This window comes from Oryx dammah, unplaced genomic scaffold, assembly GCF_014754425.2.
Source record: "Oryx dammah isolate SB20612 unplaced genomic scaffold, SCBI_Odam_1.1 HiC_scaffold_11222, whole genome shotgun sequence".
NCBI lineage: Eukaryota > Metazoa > Chordata > Mammalia > Artiodactyla > Bovidae > Oryx > Oryx dammah.
In genome coordinates, this window is record NW_024080615.1 from 55861 (window position 1) to 72650 (window position 16790).

The 16790-nt window shown below is 37.9% G+C and overlaps 1 protein-coding gene across 1 annotated transcript in view; it reads left to right on the forward strand.

Annotated features, from left to right (window-relative positions):
* The first annotated feature begins 4613 nt into the window (after positions 1–4613).
* The window catches only part of LOC120861069 (GPI-anchor transamidase), a 145240-nt gene continuing 133063 nt past the window's right edge, over positions 4614–16790 (forward strand). The window contains exons 1-3 of the mRNA XM_040236739.1: positions 4614–4757; positions 8341–8394; positions 13259–13350. Coding sequence (XP_040092673.1) covers positions 4665–4757; positions 8341–8394; positions 13259–13350 — 239 coding nt within the window. The 5' untranslated portion in view covers positions 4614–4664. The remainder of the gene's footprint in view (positions 4758–8340; positions 8395–13258; positions 13351–16790) is intronic.

The following is a 16790-nucleotide window of genomic DNA, read 5'->3' on the forward strand; positions in this document are numbered from 1 at the left end:
GTGCACCTGAAACTAATATAATACTGTGAAGCAATTCTACTTCAATTTTTAAAAAAGGCTATTATAAAACCCAGTATGGATAGACTTCACGGTTTATTTACTGTGAGGCTCAGGCATAAAAACTTTTATTAGAGAAGTCACGATTATGTATCAGCTCAGTTCAGTTGAGTCGCTCAGTTGTGTCCGACTCTACGACCCCATGAATCGCAGCATGTCAGGCCTCCCTGTCCATCACCAACTCCCGGAGTTCACTCAAACTCACGTCCATCGAGTTGGTGATGCCATCCAGCCATCTCATCCTCTGTCGTCCCCTTCTCCTCCTGCCCCCAATCCCTCCCAGCATTGGAAAAGACTCTGATTATGTATAGATGTGTATAATTTTGATATGATATTCAAAGGCTTGTTTTCTCATTTAGTTGCTAAGTTAATTATTCACTTAATGAATAGCTGAACTGAACTGTAGTCTAAATGCAGACTCTGGTTAATAATTCTTCTTTTTAATTGAGGACAATGACATATATTTTGTATTGGTTTTAGGTATACAATATAATGCTTTGATATATGCATATATTATTGCAAAGTGATTGTCACAGTAAGTCTGGTTAACATCCATCACCATATGCTTACAATTTTTTTCTTGTGATGAGAACTTTTAGGATCTGTTCTCTTAACAACTTTCAAGTATACAACACAGGCTTCCCTGGTGGCTCAAATGTGAAAGCGTCTGCCTCCAATGTGGGAAACCCGGGTTTGATCCCTGGGTCGGGAAGATCCCCTGGAGAAGGAAATGGCAACCCACTCCAGTATTCTTGCCTGGAGAATCCCATGGACAGAGGAGCTTGGTAGGCTACAGTCCACAGGGTCACAAAGAGTCGGACACGACTGAGTGACTTCACTTTCACTTTCACTGTTAATTATAGCAATCATTCCCAGGAGTTATTTATTTGAGTGGAAGTTTACACATTTTAATTGCCTTCACTTCTTTTAACCACCCCCTGCTCTCTGCCTCTGGCCCCACCAATCTGTTTTCTGTATCAGCTTCTCTGTCCTTCACTATCTCCTGGAGTTTGCTCAGACTCATGTCCATTGAGTCGATGATGCCATCTTACCATCTCATCCTCTGTTGCCCCCTTATCCTCCTGCTCTCAATCTTTCCCAGCATCAGGGCCTTTTCCAATGAGTCGGCTCTTTGCATAAAGTGGTCAAAGTATCAGAGCTTCCGATTCAACATCAGTCCTTCCAATGAATCTTCAGGATTGATTTCCTTTAGGATTGGCTGGCTTGATCTCCTTGGTGTCCAAGGGACTCCCAGGAGTCTTCTCCAGCACCACTATTTGAAAGCATCAATTTTTCAGCATTTAGCCTTCTTAATGGTCCAACTCACATATGTACATGACTACTGGAAAAACCATAGCTTTGACTATATGGACCTTTGTCGGCAAAGTGATGTCTCTGCTTTTTAATAAGGTTTCTAGGTTTGTCATAGCTTTTCTATCTATGAGTATGGCTAACAATTCTAATCAAATTTTAAACTATGCTATTTCACATATTAACAGATTGAAAAATTATTATTTCCCACTTCGAGTAGTGTTTAAAACTGCTCATGTGTTCTACATTAAAGTGTGAAACTGCCCACTCCATACTTGAAAATTAGTTGTTCAGTGAAAAAAGAGAAATAGAAATCTATTTCTTTCACATAACAATGAGTATTTATTCAAATCTAAGAGCTAATGGCAGACTTAATGGAAAAGTGCTAAAGTCATTCTTTTAAAATTAAAATGAAGCAAGAAAATCTTCGCATCTTCTGCAATCAATATTATTAATTATATTAAAATAATAACATAAACCATGAAAATGAAATACAAGCAATAATATTGGAAAGGAAGAGACAAAAGATAATTTTCAGATAACATTATTGTAAAACTAGGAAAGCCAAAGCAACTTGTCAAAAACATTTTAAATAATTTTGAGTATTAAGATAATTAAATAATTCTTATTAAAATAATGAAAAAGCAGCTGGACACAAAATATGACCTGCATATCAACAATAACTGATCAGAATACATACTGTTATAGATATTACTTATAATCATTTATCTATGTGTTTCCTACATTAAAAAGCAGAGACATTACTTTGTCAACAAAGGTCCATCTAGTCAAGGCTATGGTTTTTTCAGTGGTCATGTATGGATGTAAGAGTTGGACTATAAACAAGGCTGAGCGCAGAAGAATCGATGCTTTTGAATTGTGGTGTTGGAGAAGACTCTTGAGTCCCTTGGACTGCAAGGAGGTCCAACCAGTCCATCCTAAAGGAGATCAGTCCTGGGTGTTCATTGGAAGGACTGATGTTAAAGCTGAAATTCCAGTATTTTGGCCACCTGATACGAAGAGCTGACTCATTTGAAAAGACCCTGATGTTGGGAAAGACTGAAGGCAGGAGGAGAAGGGGATGACAGAAGATGAGATCGTTAGATGGCATCACTGACTCAATGGACATGAGTTTGGGTAAACTCTGGGAGTTGGTGATGGACAGGGAGGCCTGGTGTGCTGCAGTTCATGGGGTCACAGAGTCAGACACGACTGAGTGACTGAACTGAACTTCCTACATAATGTAAAAGAAATCTATTAAGAATAACAACAAATGTTAAAAATGCTTACAAAGTAGTTTAATTTAGTGACCTTTGACTTAAAGTTTTACTGAGAAATTTAAAAAAGGAACCACAAATAAATGAAACTATGATATTCTTGAATGAGAGACTATGATAAAGATGTCAGTTTCTCTCAAATTTGAGATTTTCATAACCCCATTGAAAAAACCCAAATAGTAATTTTTATAAATATTATCATAAAATTCAGCTGGAAAATTACCAGAAGAATTAATCAAAGAATTTTGTGAAAAATGAAGCATACTGAAATGGTTAGCCCTAATGGCCAAATATCAAAACATGTTAAAGCAACAATAATTAAAATAACATACCTCTGGCCCCAAACTAGACAATTATTTTAATTGAAAAGAGTCCAGAAATATTCTATTTCTTATAAGAATTTAATAGAAGAGATATCAGGAGTCAATAAGAAAGGTTAGCATTATGTAGAAAATTATATTGGATAATTAAATACTAATTTTGATAAAAGTACTGGTAGATCATTATTGCAATGGGTCCCATGGACTCATGTCTCCGTTTCTGCATCCTTGTGTATCTAGATATGGACATACCACAAAGTTTTGGGTGGTTTGTTATGCAGCAATTGACATCTTATAAAATCTTATAGAATATACTTAAATATATTCCAGATAGTTGAAGAGTTAAATATAAAATTAAAAGGAAATAAAACTTTTGATTTGAGACCTAAATGAACTTGAAGCATTCAGGTACAAGACATGCTGGACATGTGCTTACTTTCTTATCTTCATCAGGGAAAGACTGAAATCTGATTTAAGGCTGACATTAAAGATCATACAAAGTGCAAAAGCAAAAGAAACAAAATAGAAAGAGAGACCAATACTGGGAAAAGCAACAGCATAAACTATGGCAAGGGTCAATATCACTTCTTTATAAATATATCATTCAAATGCACACGTAAAACAAAGCTATGAACATAAATTTTACATCAGAAGACATACAGATATTTTATTGAAAAAAAAAAACAACATAAGGTCTTGATGGTAATTAAAGAACTAGAACCACCTTAGGTAACATTTTACACCAAGGAATTGAGAGGGAAAAGAATGGCATACTTTGGTGTTCAGTTGCATATTTTGATGGCATTGTAAATTAGTACACTTTGGAAAGCAACATCATTCATAGCCACTAAAGCTTTTGTGTCTTTTGACTCAAGATACTCATTCTAGGAAAATTATCCAAAGAAAATAATTCAGAAATGTAAAAAAAACTGTCCAAAGAGAACTCTTTATAATATTATTTTAATACTAAAATTTAGAGACTGTGTATTGCCCAAAAGACGGGCAATTACTTTGGCTTAGGCCTCAGTAAGGGACAGAACTCCATGTCACATTAAATGTTAAAATTACTAAGATTATGAAGCAGCATAAATACTTTTATGTCATGCTAGATGCAAAGCAGAATTTAAAACTAAATGAATATAATAAACATAATGGAATGAATACACACGATTTATTAAATCCTCAGACTCTGATATGTTTTAGCTCTATAATTACAAAATAAACAAAAATGTAACTAATTTCTCCATGTTCATACGTTTAACAGGTAATAGACCCCAAGTATAAGAGTTGGAGCGCTCACCCATGTTTTCATTTGCAATTGATCCAATTAACCACCTTTTTGTACCCCAAAGCTTACTCTTCCACATCACATCATGTTTCATATAGTCAAAGAATGGGCAACACTAACCAAAAAAGGAAATAATAGCTTCTTAAGCTTCTTCTCACAGTTTTTCTCCATTGCTTTTCAAAAAACTTTTAAAACGTCCATTTTATAATACAAAACCTGAAAATTTAGTTCAAGGTTCAAACTCAGTCCCAGCTACTGGAAAGGCAGGCTTTTGAAAGCTGGCGAGGGAGCCGCTCTCTAGAAGGGGGGCAGGTGTCGCAAAGAAAAGAAAAAAAAAAACTACGCAAATCCCGCCCCGCGCTGCTTTACGGCACTCGTCCCGCCCCTCCAGGTGCGCTGAAGCCGGCAAACATGGTCGACATCTGTTTTCTCAGCCAGGGTTTGACTGCTCTGGCAGGGTTGTTGCTCTTGCCTTTCGGCAGCTTGGCCGCTAGTCAGATCGAGGTAGGAGTCAGTCCCTCTGAACGACAGGGCCCTGCGGGGGACAGCTGTGTCGTGGCTGTAAGCGTCCAGCAGATGTCCGATACACAGCCACGGAGGGAAGCCTCCTGGAAGCTGACTGTGCTGTGGGGAGGGTGTCGCAGGGAACGGAGAGGACAGTGACTGTCTGTTTCAGCCTTTTAAAATGGCGAATGAAAAAGAATCAAGTGCTGGGCGGCGGGAGAGGGCGTGATCCTTTGCTCCGAAGAGCGTGCAGTCCTTAGTAGGTGAAAGGTCAGCTCTAGAGTGCCGCGCCTACGTCCCCACTACCAAACTACAACGCTCTACTAGGAATCAGATGGGTACAGTGTTTTGTTTTTGACTCACACTAAGTTCTGGCCAGATATAAAGCCTTTATTCTCCCCTGTACTCTGATAATACCTTCGTCCAGTTCTGCAGCCTACATCTCTAGCATCATTTTTCAGAATAGCAGACGTTTGAAAATTTGTGTCCGAAGTTTTATATTCGGACCTACCCCACCTCCTATGGGGTTTCTCCTGTGCTGGAAACCTAGGATTACAAAAAAAAAAAAAGAACTCCTCTATTTCACATTTTAATCATCACTAAATTCTGTATTCTCAATATTTAAAATTGCTTTCACTTCTTCAGTTCCACTGACTTGATGCAGGCCCTCGTCTTTTCTTGCCTAGATTTTTTCAGTAACCTTATCTTGTTTTCTTCAGGCTTCCAAATTCCTTCTCTTTAGTCTTCATCAAAGTAAGTTTGATCAGATTACTCTTTAGATTGCATACTTTCAGTGTTTTTGGACGGAGTAAAGTGTAAACATCATGATCTAGTCTCTGCCTACGTCCCAGTCTTCATATAGGAGCCCATTCTCCCCACCATCTCAGACCTTAGTCAGTCAGTCAGTTCAGACGCTCAGTCGTGTCCCGGCTCTTTGCGACCCCGTGAATTGCAGCACGCCAGGCCTCCCTGTCCATCACCAACTCCCGGAGTTCACTCAGACTCACGTCCATCGAGTCAGTGATGCCATCCAGCCATCTCATCCTCTGTCTTCCCCTTCTCCTCCTGCCCCCAATCCCTCCCAGCATCCGGGTCTTTTCCAATGAGTCAACTCTTCGCATGAGATGGCCAAAGTATTGGGAGTTTCAGCTTTAGCGTCAGTCCTTCCAATGAACACCCAGGACTGATCTCAGACGTTGAGCTTAGACTAATGCTGAAAGCTTTTAAATATGCAACTCTACCATTTTAAAAAGAAAGCATGCATGCTTTCTTTATATTCATGAATTATTGCTAATTTATATATTAACTATTTATGAAGCATGTTGTCTAGATAATATAAATATGTATAGAAATTCTATTTTTCTTATATATTTTAGTAGATTATTCTGTATACTTTGTTTTGGATTTTATTACTCTTTTTTGTAGTTACATAGTTGTGTTTTTTTTACATTCTGTTGTGTTATTCTTCCTGTTTCTTTGTTTGTTCATTTACTAAAATGCAGTAAAAGTTAACCCCTGTAGAACCTTTCCCTTTTCTTTATTTTGCACTTACTGTTGTACTGTGTGCACTTGGCTAGTATAGCATTCGTCTATCATATTATAACCCATGTATACTTTGTACTCACTATTATTCCATCATCTTTCATTTATAGGGCAATAGCTGCCTACTTGGTCTGCCTCAGGTCATTCTTTCTTCAATCCAGTCTGTTCTCCAAGCCTCAGCCAGAGTAACTTTTAAATACACAAATCTGACCATGTCACCTATATATACTTTAATGTTGTTTTAAGGATAAAGAGCTAAATCTTGGTTATGACCCATAGGCTCCTGCCTGCACTCTGGTTCTGTCTCCCCTCTCTCTCTTTAAAACTTCTAGTTATGCTAATTTTCCTTTAGTTTCTAGAACCTTTAAGTTCCTTTCTGGCGTTTGGGTAATGTTCTCTCTGTTTGGAATTATTTTCCCTCTCTATCTGTTGAATCATAACCCAAATTTCCCTGGAGAAACCTCCCCTGACATCCCTGCTGGGCTTCCCCCAGGTCAGGTCCCCCTATTATACTTTTTTATGATACTGTATATCTTACCTTTAGAGAATTTGTTGTTTATCCTTATCTGTTTGATGTAACCTCTTTGGAGGCAAGTACTAGCATTGTTTCGCCCATTGCTGTGTTCTGAGCATTGAGAACAGTAGCTGGCATGTGGTACCCAATGAATGTGATGAATGAATGAATATTATATTGTAGTGTAATGTGTTTGCATGCTTGTCTTTATTGACCTCAGGGATCCTTGAGAGAAGGCAGCATGGTTTTTAAGTGATTTTTGAATCACTGTACATTACATAGTACCTGGCACATAATAGGTGCTCCACTAACCATATGTGGTTGAATAACTTTGCAGTGTCTATATTATCTTAACAATCACAGAAGAGTTTTGACATCTCAGTTTTTTTCACTGAAGTCTTAGCAATGTGAGAATTTTGGAGCTAGAAGTGACATTAGAGATTATTGGGTCAGTTCTCATTTCTACATGAGGAAAATCGAGCTAAATGACAGTCTAGACTCACAACCAGGTAAGGGATAGGATCTGGGCTGAAACCAGATCTTCAGATTCCTAGCTCACTAATGCATGTTGCTTTCTTTAGCATCTATTCAACTGTTGAGAAGTTTATAAAGAGATATATGTTGGGTTGGCCAAAAAGTTCATTCTGGATTGTCTATAAGACGTGACAGGTATATATATATATAACACAAACACATGCACTCGAGTGATTTTTTAATTTCATTCTTCTGGAAATTTTATTCCTAGCTGAAAATTAAAAGAGCTAGTATGTGTTTTGCAGTTATTATATTCCAATCACCATTCCTACATTCTATGTGTCAGATAATGCTACCATTTTATAGATGGGGAAGCAGAAGCACAGGAAGTTAAGCCGCTTTCCTAAGTTTATACAGCTAGTAAGTAGTAGGGTCCAGATTTGAATCCAGGCAGTCTGATTGTTCTCATAGTTAATGCTGTTTAGGAGCAGATCTGAGATCATTATGGTTTATATTCACTGTTATTTTAATATATAATAAAAATCATATTCATTAGGAGTCTGGATGGTATTGGATGTTGAGATTTTTAATGTTCCATGATGGCAAATGTAATTAAGATTTACTCTAACAGATAGTAAAATGGTACATGGAAGTATGGTAGAGAATGTATTCAATCAGACATTTTGGTGAGTTCAAATAAAATAATAGGAAGCACTCAATATTCATTTCTATTCAGCAGGAAGGATATTGTTATGTGTAGAATGAAGACATGAAATAAGTCATTCACAATTTAAAGACTGACTGGAAAACTGGAAGCATATGAGGAAGAGCTGACTATTTGAGATAAAATGTTTAAAAACAGCCCCTCTCACAATAACCCCCCAAATAAAATTATTTTGGCTTTCATAAAGTCAAATACTTGAATATTTATAAACTTGTGTGGTGATGACTTATTGTAACTAAAAATTCCATGTGTCTTAACTGCCCTTTATCAGTCTTTATTCTGGGAAATTTGACTTTCTTCTAATCTTTTTGCTATTATTTGATTACTAGGATCAAGCAGAACAGTTCTTTAGAAGTGGCCATACAAACAACTGGGCAGTTTTGGTATGTATTCTATAAAGGTTTACCTTGTTTACATTAGATACGTGTCTGAGAAATTTTGTGTGAATCAAATTCTTAAGAATAAAATTTATTTTTTATAACAGAAATTATATTTATATGGCTATATTTTAAATTGACCACATCAACTAATAATATTCTTTGCTTCCAGTATATCTGTCAAGTGGTGATGTGTAAATAAACAGAAAGATAAGCTAGAGATCCTGTTGTTAAGGGAAGTATTTTATGAAGTGTAGTGGTATTTTAATGACAGAAACTAGTAACTTACATTGAATATTTCTTATCTATAATGTTAGTTTATAGAAACTCTCTACTTTGGCTGTTTTCTTAAAAAAATTTTTTTTTGTTTACAAAAATAAATGATCATTGTAGAAAATTCAAGTTATACAGAAATGTTTAGAAGGAGACAGATTAATTTTATGTTATTGTGATTAAATAGAATAGTAACATGTCTCATGACTCATTTCCTTGTTCGGGTTCATGACTCATTTTCTTGTTCTTCAGGAACAAATACCTTTTATATGCTACCACCTCATAAGAGATTTTATAAAGGAATTGAACAAAAGCTGCTCATGAGAAGAGGAGAGGTTTTAGTGATCCCTTAAATTGGACAAAACTGTGAGGTAGCAGGCCATGATCCACCAGTTTGAGAAGATAACTTGTTTTGTAGAAAACTAAAGTGTTAGTCGCTCAGTTGTGTCTGACTCTTTGTGATCCCATGGACTGTAGTGTGCCAGGCTTCTCTGTCCATGGGATTTTCCAGGCAAAAATATTGGAGTGGGTTGTCATTTCCTTCTCCAGGGGATCTTCCCTACCTGGGAAATGAACCTGGGTCTCGCTCATTGCAGGCAGATTCTTTACTCTCTGAGCCACCAGGAAAGTGTAGGAAACTTAAGAGCACTTCCAGTTGGTCGCTTTATGGAAATTCTTAAAAGAGGGAATAACTGCCTATGTGCAGACAGCTAATTTCCAAAAGGCTCCTTTAGAATAGAAGCCTGTTATCTCATACCACACACACATTAAACTCTTCCTTGTTCTGGGAACTTCCATGTTCTTGAAACACCCCCTCTCTAATCTCAGCAACCTGGGTCTCCATAGAGAAACTGAGGGTGAAAAAGAATTACCACTGAGTATTTAACAACTGCTGTTTTCATATTTGTGCAATATTTTACACATTAATGGCTTCCCTGGTGCCCAGACGGTAAAGAATCTACCAGCAATGCTACTGGGGAGACCTGGGTTTGATCCCTATGTTGGGAAGATCCCCTGGAGAAGGGAATGACCACCCACTCCAGCATTCTTGCCTGGAAAATTCCATGGGCAGAGGAGCCTGGTGGGCTACAGTCCATAGCGTCACAAAGAGTTGGACAAGACTGAGCAACTAACACTTTTACACGTTAACCCAGATTTACTAGAGCGAGACTTCAGTAAATTGTACTTTCTTAAATGGAAAATTATGATATTTGACCAGGAAGGGCCGAGTTGAAAGTATAAAACATACATTTCTTTCAATGTTATTTTTTCAAATTAAATATATATATATTCCAACTGCCCCTCCTCCCCCCAGTTTGAATTAATTTTAGTCTTGACTGGATGATCAGAGGTAAATGAAATGACCCTTTGCTCTTGTAATATGACTGAGAAAACTTGCCACCAGAGGGAGATAGAAGAAAATTGGATTCCATTTTAGTTTCAAGATTTGCTTTGATTAAAACATTTTTGTCTCTGTTTAATAAAAGTTATATAATCCATACTCATGGTGAAAAAAGTAATACTGATGGGTAGTGATTTTGATTCTACCTTTTTTGGTTTTGGTTTTTGCTAATATAGGCAATAGTATAGTGAAAATCCTTGAATACATATTTTTGCATGCTTCAGTTCAGTTCAGTTCAGTTGCTCAGTTGTGTCCAACTCTTTGCGACCCCATGGACTGCAGTATGCCAGGCTTCCCTGTCCACCACTAATTCCTGGAGCTTACTCAAATACATGTCCATTGAGGCGGTGATGCCATCCAACCATTTCATCCTCTGGTGTCCCCTTCTCCTCCTGCCTTCAATCATTCCCAGCATAAGGGTCTTTTCAAATGAGTCAGTTCTTTGCATCAGGTGGCCAAAGTATTGGAGTTTCAGCTTCCGCATCAGTCCTTCCAATGAATATTCAGGACTGCTTTCCTCTAGGATAGACTGGTTGGATCTCCTTGCAGTCCAAGGGACTCTCAAGACAACACCACAGTTCAAAAGCATCAGTTCTTCGGTGCTCAGCTTTCTTTATAGTCCAGCTTTCACATCTATAGATGACTACTGGAAAAAACAAACTTTGACTAGATGGACCTTTGTCAGCAAAGTAATGTCTCGGCTTTTTAATATGCTGTCTAGGTTAGTCATAGCTTTCTTCCAAGGAGCAAGCATATTTTAATTTCATGGCTGCAGTCACCATCTGCAGTGATTCTGGAGCCCAAAAAGATAAAGTCTGTCACTGTTTCCATTGTTTCCCCTCTGTTTGCCATGAAGTGATGGGACCAGATGCCATAATGTTAGTTTTTTGAACGTTGAGTTTTAAACCAACTTTTTCACTCTCCTCTTTCACTTTCATCAAGAGGCTCTTTAGTTCTTCACTTTCTGACATAAGGGGAGTGTCATCTGCATATCTGAGGTGATTGATATTTCTCCTGGAAGTCTTGATTCCAGCTTGGGCTTCATTCAGCCCAGCATTTTTCATGATGTACTCTGCATGGAAGTTAAATAAGCAGGGTGACAATATGCAGCCTTGACGTACCCCTTTTCCTATTTGGAACCAGTCTGTTGTTCCATGTCCAGTTCTAGCTATTTTTTCCACATTTCTCAGGAGGCAGATAAGGTGGTCTGGTATTCTCATCTTTTTAAGAATTTTCCACAGTTTATTGTGATCCACACAGTCAAAGGCTTTGGCATAGTCAATAAAGCAGAAATAGATGTTTTTCTGGAATTCTCTCGCTTTTTCAATGATCCAGTGGATGTTGGCAATTTGATCTCTGGTTCCTCTGCCTTTTCTAAAACCAGCTTGAACATCTGGAAGTTCATGGCTCATGTACTGTTGAAGCCTGGCTTGGAGAATTTTGAGCATTACTTTGCCAGTGTGTGGGATGAGTGCTGTTGTTTGGTTGTTTCAAAATTGTTTAACATTGCGTTTCTTTGGGATTGGAGTGAAAACTGACCTTTTCCAGTCCTGTGGCCACTGCTGAGTTTTCCAAAGCTCAGCACTTTCACAGCATCATCTTTTAGGATTTGAAATAGCTCAACTGGAATTCCATCACCTCCACTAGCTTTGTTCGTAGTGATGTTTCCTAAGTCCCACTTGACTTCACATCCAGGATGTCTAGCTCTAGGTGAGTGAGCACACCATCGTGATTATCTGGATCATGAAGATCTTTTTTGTATGGTTCTTCTGTGTATTCTTGCCACCTCTTCTTAATATCTTCTGCTTCTGTTAGGTCCATACCATTTCTGTCCTTTATTGTACCCATCTTTGTATGAAATGTTCCCTTGGTATCTTGAATTTTTTTGAAGAGCTCTCTAGTCTTTCCCATTCTATTATTTTCCTCTGTTTCTTTGCACTGATCACTGATCATTAATTTTGCATGCTTATATGAGCCAAATAAAAAAATAAGTACATTTTAAAACTTGGTGTATATTGCAAATTACCCTCTTAGGACGTTTATATTAGTTTACCTTCCCATAAGTAGGATATAAGTGTTCATGCTCCACAGTCTTCCCAATAATATGAATTGTCAGGCTTTTGGATGGTTATCAATTTGATTTATGTTTTTAAAATTATGACAGAAGTTGAGCATTATTAAAAGTTTCACTGTCCATTTTTAATACCTTTGTTATGAAATGCTTGGTCTTATCCTTTGCCCATTTTTCAGAATGGAGTTGTTCATCTTATTAAGTTATAATTATTTCAAGTTTTTCATTTCTGTTAGGATTATATGGTATGTTTTTCTTTAATGTAGTCAAAAATTTTAGTGTTTTCCTTATTGGATTCCAGGTTGAAAATTCGTTGTAATAAAAAAGGCTTGTTCCTTTCCACTTGCAGGGGCAAGAACGTTTGTGATGTTTTCTGTCATTATACTTAAACCTCAGTAGAAGTATGTGATAGGAGGTAGGATGCTAGCAAGTAGGTACACTACCAACCAACCCCAGTCTCTGGTTTTTCCTTTGGAATAGATGCCCGAGAGGGCTGACTTCTGAGGCACTATGTTAGATTTTCCTTGTATCCTTGGTGTCTTTTTTAGGGATCCGTTTTTTTTTTTTTTTCAAGTGTAAAGTTTGTTGGAATCATTTCTGGTTTTCTGTTCAGTTCAATAGCTTCTTTATGATGCATTTTCTTATGTGCATATAAAATCATTCTATGCTCTGTTTTTATCTCTATTTTACATTTTTCACAACTAAAATTAGGAAGCTATCCAGAGTGAAAGGAATAGTATATAACCCAGTATAGTTAATTTTCTCTTCTATTCTGTGATGAGATTATGTTCCTTGTCTTGGATTCTAAAAAATTTAATATTTTAGGAATAAGAACGTTATAGGATCACATAAATTGAGAGTAACTAAGTTGATTCAATATTTGATTAAATGCCATAAAGATTTGTTTTCTCTTAAGCTGAATAGTTTTTTTAATTTAAGACCAGTTATGAAAGACTTCTTTCTAGGGAGGTTGGTTTTATTGACAATTCTTTAGCTGCTTTCCTGTTTGTAGGCCCGATTATGATACACTTTTTAGGCATCTCTATATCCTACTTAAAAGTAATTTTGTAACTCTGTAGTTTATTTTGATTCCTACAAATAATATATTTGTTTTGATACTTTAGGTTTGTACGTCCAGATTCTGGTTTAATTATCGACATGTTGCGAATACTCTTTCTGTTTATAGAAGTGTCAAGAGACTAGGTATTCCTGACAGGTAAGAATTCTTAATAAAGGTTAACTCTGAACCTCAGTGAAAATTGCCTTTAGATGACTGTTGTTATATTTGTGTTGTTTTTGAAAAACATAAAGAAACCTAATTTGAAGTTACTTTGTTATTGTTACAGCACACTGTCATGTATAAAGTAGTTTTAATTTAAGACTATAATGGCAAATTATATAAAACAGCAATCAATAAATACTAAGGTAGGAAGATTTGATAAAGTGTAATTGTTCAGTGTCCCTTATTTAATTATTCAGTGCCTCAGTCTGGGTTTAATTGTAGGTAACAGAAGGCAATTCTGTCTGATTCAAGTAGAAAAGATATTTATTGAAAACATATTGATTAGTTTACCAATTTGCTGGGAGGGTTGAGCCCTTGAAGAGTCAGAAACAGGAGAGACTATGTAACAGAAAAGACGTGTCTAAAAATCATAGCATAAAACCAGTCTGATGACAGGAATGCAGCCTCAGCTTGCTGAAGGCTAGACTCAGCTACTCAGAGAAGGCAATGGCACCCCACTCCAGTACTCTTGCCTGGAAAATGCCATGGACGGAGGAGCCTGGTGGGATGCAGTCCATGGGGTCACTAAGAGTTGGACACGACTGAGGGACTTCACTTTCGCTTTTCACTTTCATGCATTGGAGAAGGAAATGGCAACCCACTCCAATGTTCTTGCCTGGAGAATCCCAGGGATGGGGGAGCCTAGTGGACTGCCGTCTATGGGGTCGGACAGAGTCGGACATGACTGAAGCGACTTAGCAGCAGCAGCAGACTCAGCTATTACATAGCTGCCACCATTGCCTTTGAAACTTAATGTTGCTACTGCTGCCAAAATCTGACCTTTGTTGTCCCAGTTTCTTACCATCTCCAGCTTTTAATTCAGAGTACTTGATGGGAATGTCACGTTGGCAGAGCATAGGTTAAGTGCTCATGTCCATGCTGCAGCGGTGACAGGAAGAATGACTATGTGGCATTGTTGGCTTCTGTATAGGGAGGGGGCCTCTGCCTTCGGTGAAGACTCGTAAAGTGGTATATTCCCTAATTGTATGAGGGAGCTCAGGTACTAAGCAGAGCTTCCACACCTCCACCCGCAAATATCTGTCACCACCTTTGGTTTGTCAGATATGATAGATCTATTTTAGCTACTTCAGAAGCAGTTATAGAAGAAACTGCAGTCAGTTTGGTTACCTAGGTATGATTCATCTAGTCCTATGGTTCCTCTCTACCATGTGAGGCAGTGTGGAAGGAGTTTTGCAGTTAGATCTGAGTTTGAAATCTGGGTTCAGTGGTTCAGTGGTGATTTCGGTTAGTCACTTTGCCCTACTAGGCCTGTTTCCTTGGCTATTACCTTGTGATGGTACCACCTTCTTTACAGGACTTCAGTTCATTTCAGTTCAGTTGCTAAGTCGTGTCCGACTCTTTGCAGCCCCATGAATCGCAGCACACCAGGCTTCCCTGTCCATCACCAACTCCCGGAGTTCACTCAAACTCATGTCCATCGAGTTGGTGATGCCATCCAGCCATCTCATCCTCTGTTGTCCCCTTTTCCTCCTGCCCCCAGTCCTCCCAGCATCAGGGTCTTTTCCAATGAGTCAACTCTTTGCATGATGTGGCCAAAGTACTGTAGTTTCAGCTTTAGCATCATTCTTCCAAAGAATACCCAGGACTGATCTCCTTTAGGATGGACTGGTTGGATCTCCTTGCAGTCCAAGAGACTCTCAAGAGTCTTCACCAACATCACAGTTCAAAAGCATCAATTCTTCGGTGCTTAGCTTTCTTCACAGTCCAGCTCTCACATCCATACATGACCACTGGAAAAACCATAGCCTTGATTAAATGGACTTTTGTTGGCAAAGTAATGTCTGTTTTTCAATATGCTATCTAGGTTGGTCATAACTTTTCTTCCAAGGAGTGTCTTTTAATTTCATTGTTTTTTTTTTTTTATTTTATAGGACTTAGGTACTTAAAATAAAGTGAATAGAAGTATGTATAAAATGCTGTAGGAGCAGAAAGGAAGCAGTGCATGACCCAAGAAACAAATTTACAGTCTATATCAATAGATCATTTTAACCTAACAAGCTGACAACTATAGCCTATAATTGTAACTATAATTTAATTCCTGTATTTCATCTGGAAATTAAGGCATCTTGGTAATATCACTTTTAAAAAGTACATTAGGTCTGAGAAAGGATGATTTGTTATATGAAGTATAAGAATTATTCTTGTCATTAGCTGATTACTATTATTTGTTCTCTTCAAATAGGTGTATGTGGTTAGTCTGTTGATTTTTAACTGCTATTGCTTCTATACCAAATGTGCCCCTCCAGGGAATTACTATGCATTATTTGGCAGTAGGATTCACTTTGGTAAATGAATATTTGTCCTGTCTATTATTCATTTGTTGTTATTTAGTTGTTAAGTCATGTCTGACTCTTTTGCAACCCCATGGACTGTACCTGCCAGTCTGCTCTGTCCATAGGATTTCCCAGGCAAGAATACTGGAGTGGGTTGCCACTCCGTTCTCTAGGGGATCTTTCTGACCCAGGGATCAAACCCATGTCTTCTGCATTGGCAGGCGGATTCTTTATCCCTGAGTGACCTGGGAAGCCCCTTATAAGTCATTAGGTTTTTTTTTTTTTTTTTTTTAATGGTTTAAGGTTTAGAAGGACTGAACTGTACAAAAAAGATCTTCACGATCCAGATAATGACAATAGTGTGATCACCTAGAGCCAAACATCCCGGAATGTGAAGTCAAGTGGGCCTTAGGAAGTATCACTACAAACAAAGCTAGTGGAGGTGATGGAATTCCAGTTGAGCTATTTCAAATCCTCAAAGATGATGCTGTGAAAGTGCTGCACTCAATATGTCAGCAAATTTGGAAAATTCAGCAGTGGCCACAGGACGGGAAATGGTCAGGTTTCATTCCAATCCCAAAGAAAGGCAATGCCAAAGAATGCTCAAGACTACTGCACAATTGCACTCATCTCACATACTAGTAAAGAAATGCTCAAAATTCTCCAAGCCAGGCTTCAGCAATACATGAACTGTGAAATTCCAGATGTTCAAGCTGATTTTAGAAAAGGTAGAGGAACCAGAGATCAAATTGCCAACATTCGGTGGATCATGGAAAAAGCAAGAGAGTTCCAGAAAAACATCTATTTCTGCTTTATTGACTATGCCAAAGCCTTTGACTGTGTGGATCACAATAAACTGGAAAATTCTGAAAGAGATGGGAATACCAGATCACCTGACCTGCCTCTTGAGAAACCTGTATACAGGTCAGAAAGCAACAGCTAGAACTAGACATGGAACAACAGACTGGTTCCAAATAGGAAAAGGAGTACGTCAAGCCTGTATATTGTCACCCTGCTTACTTAACTTATATGCAGAGTACATCATGAGAAATGCTGGGCTGGATGAAGCACAAGCTGGAA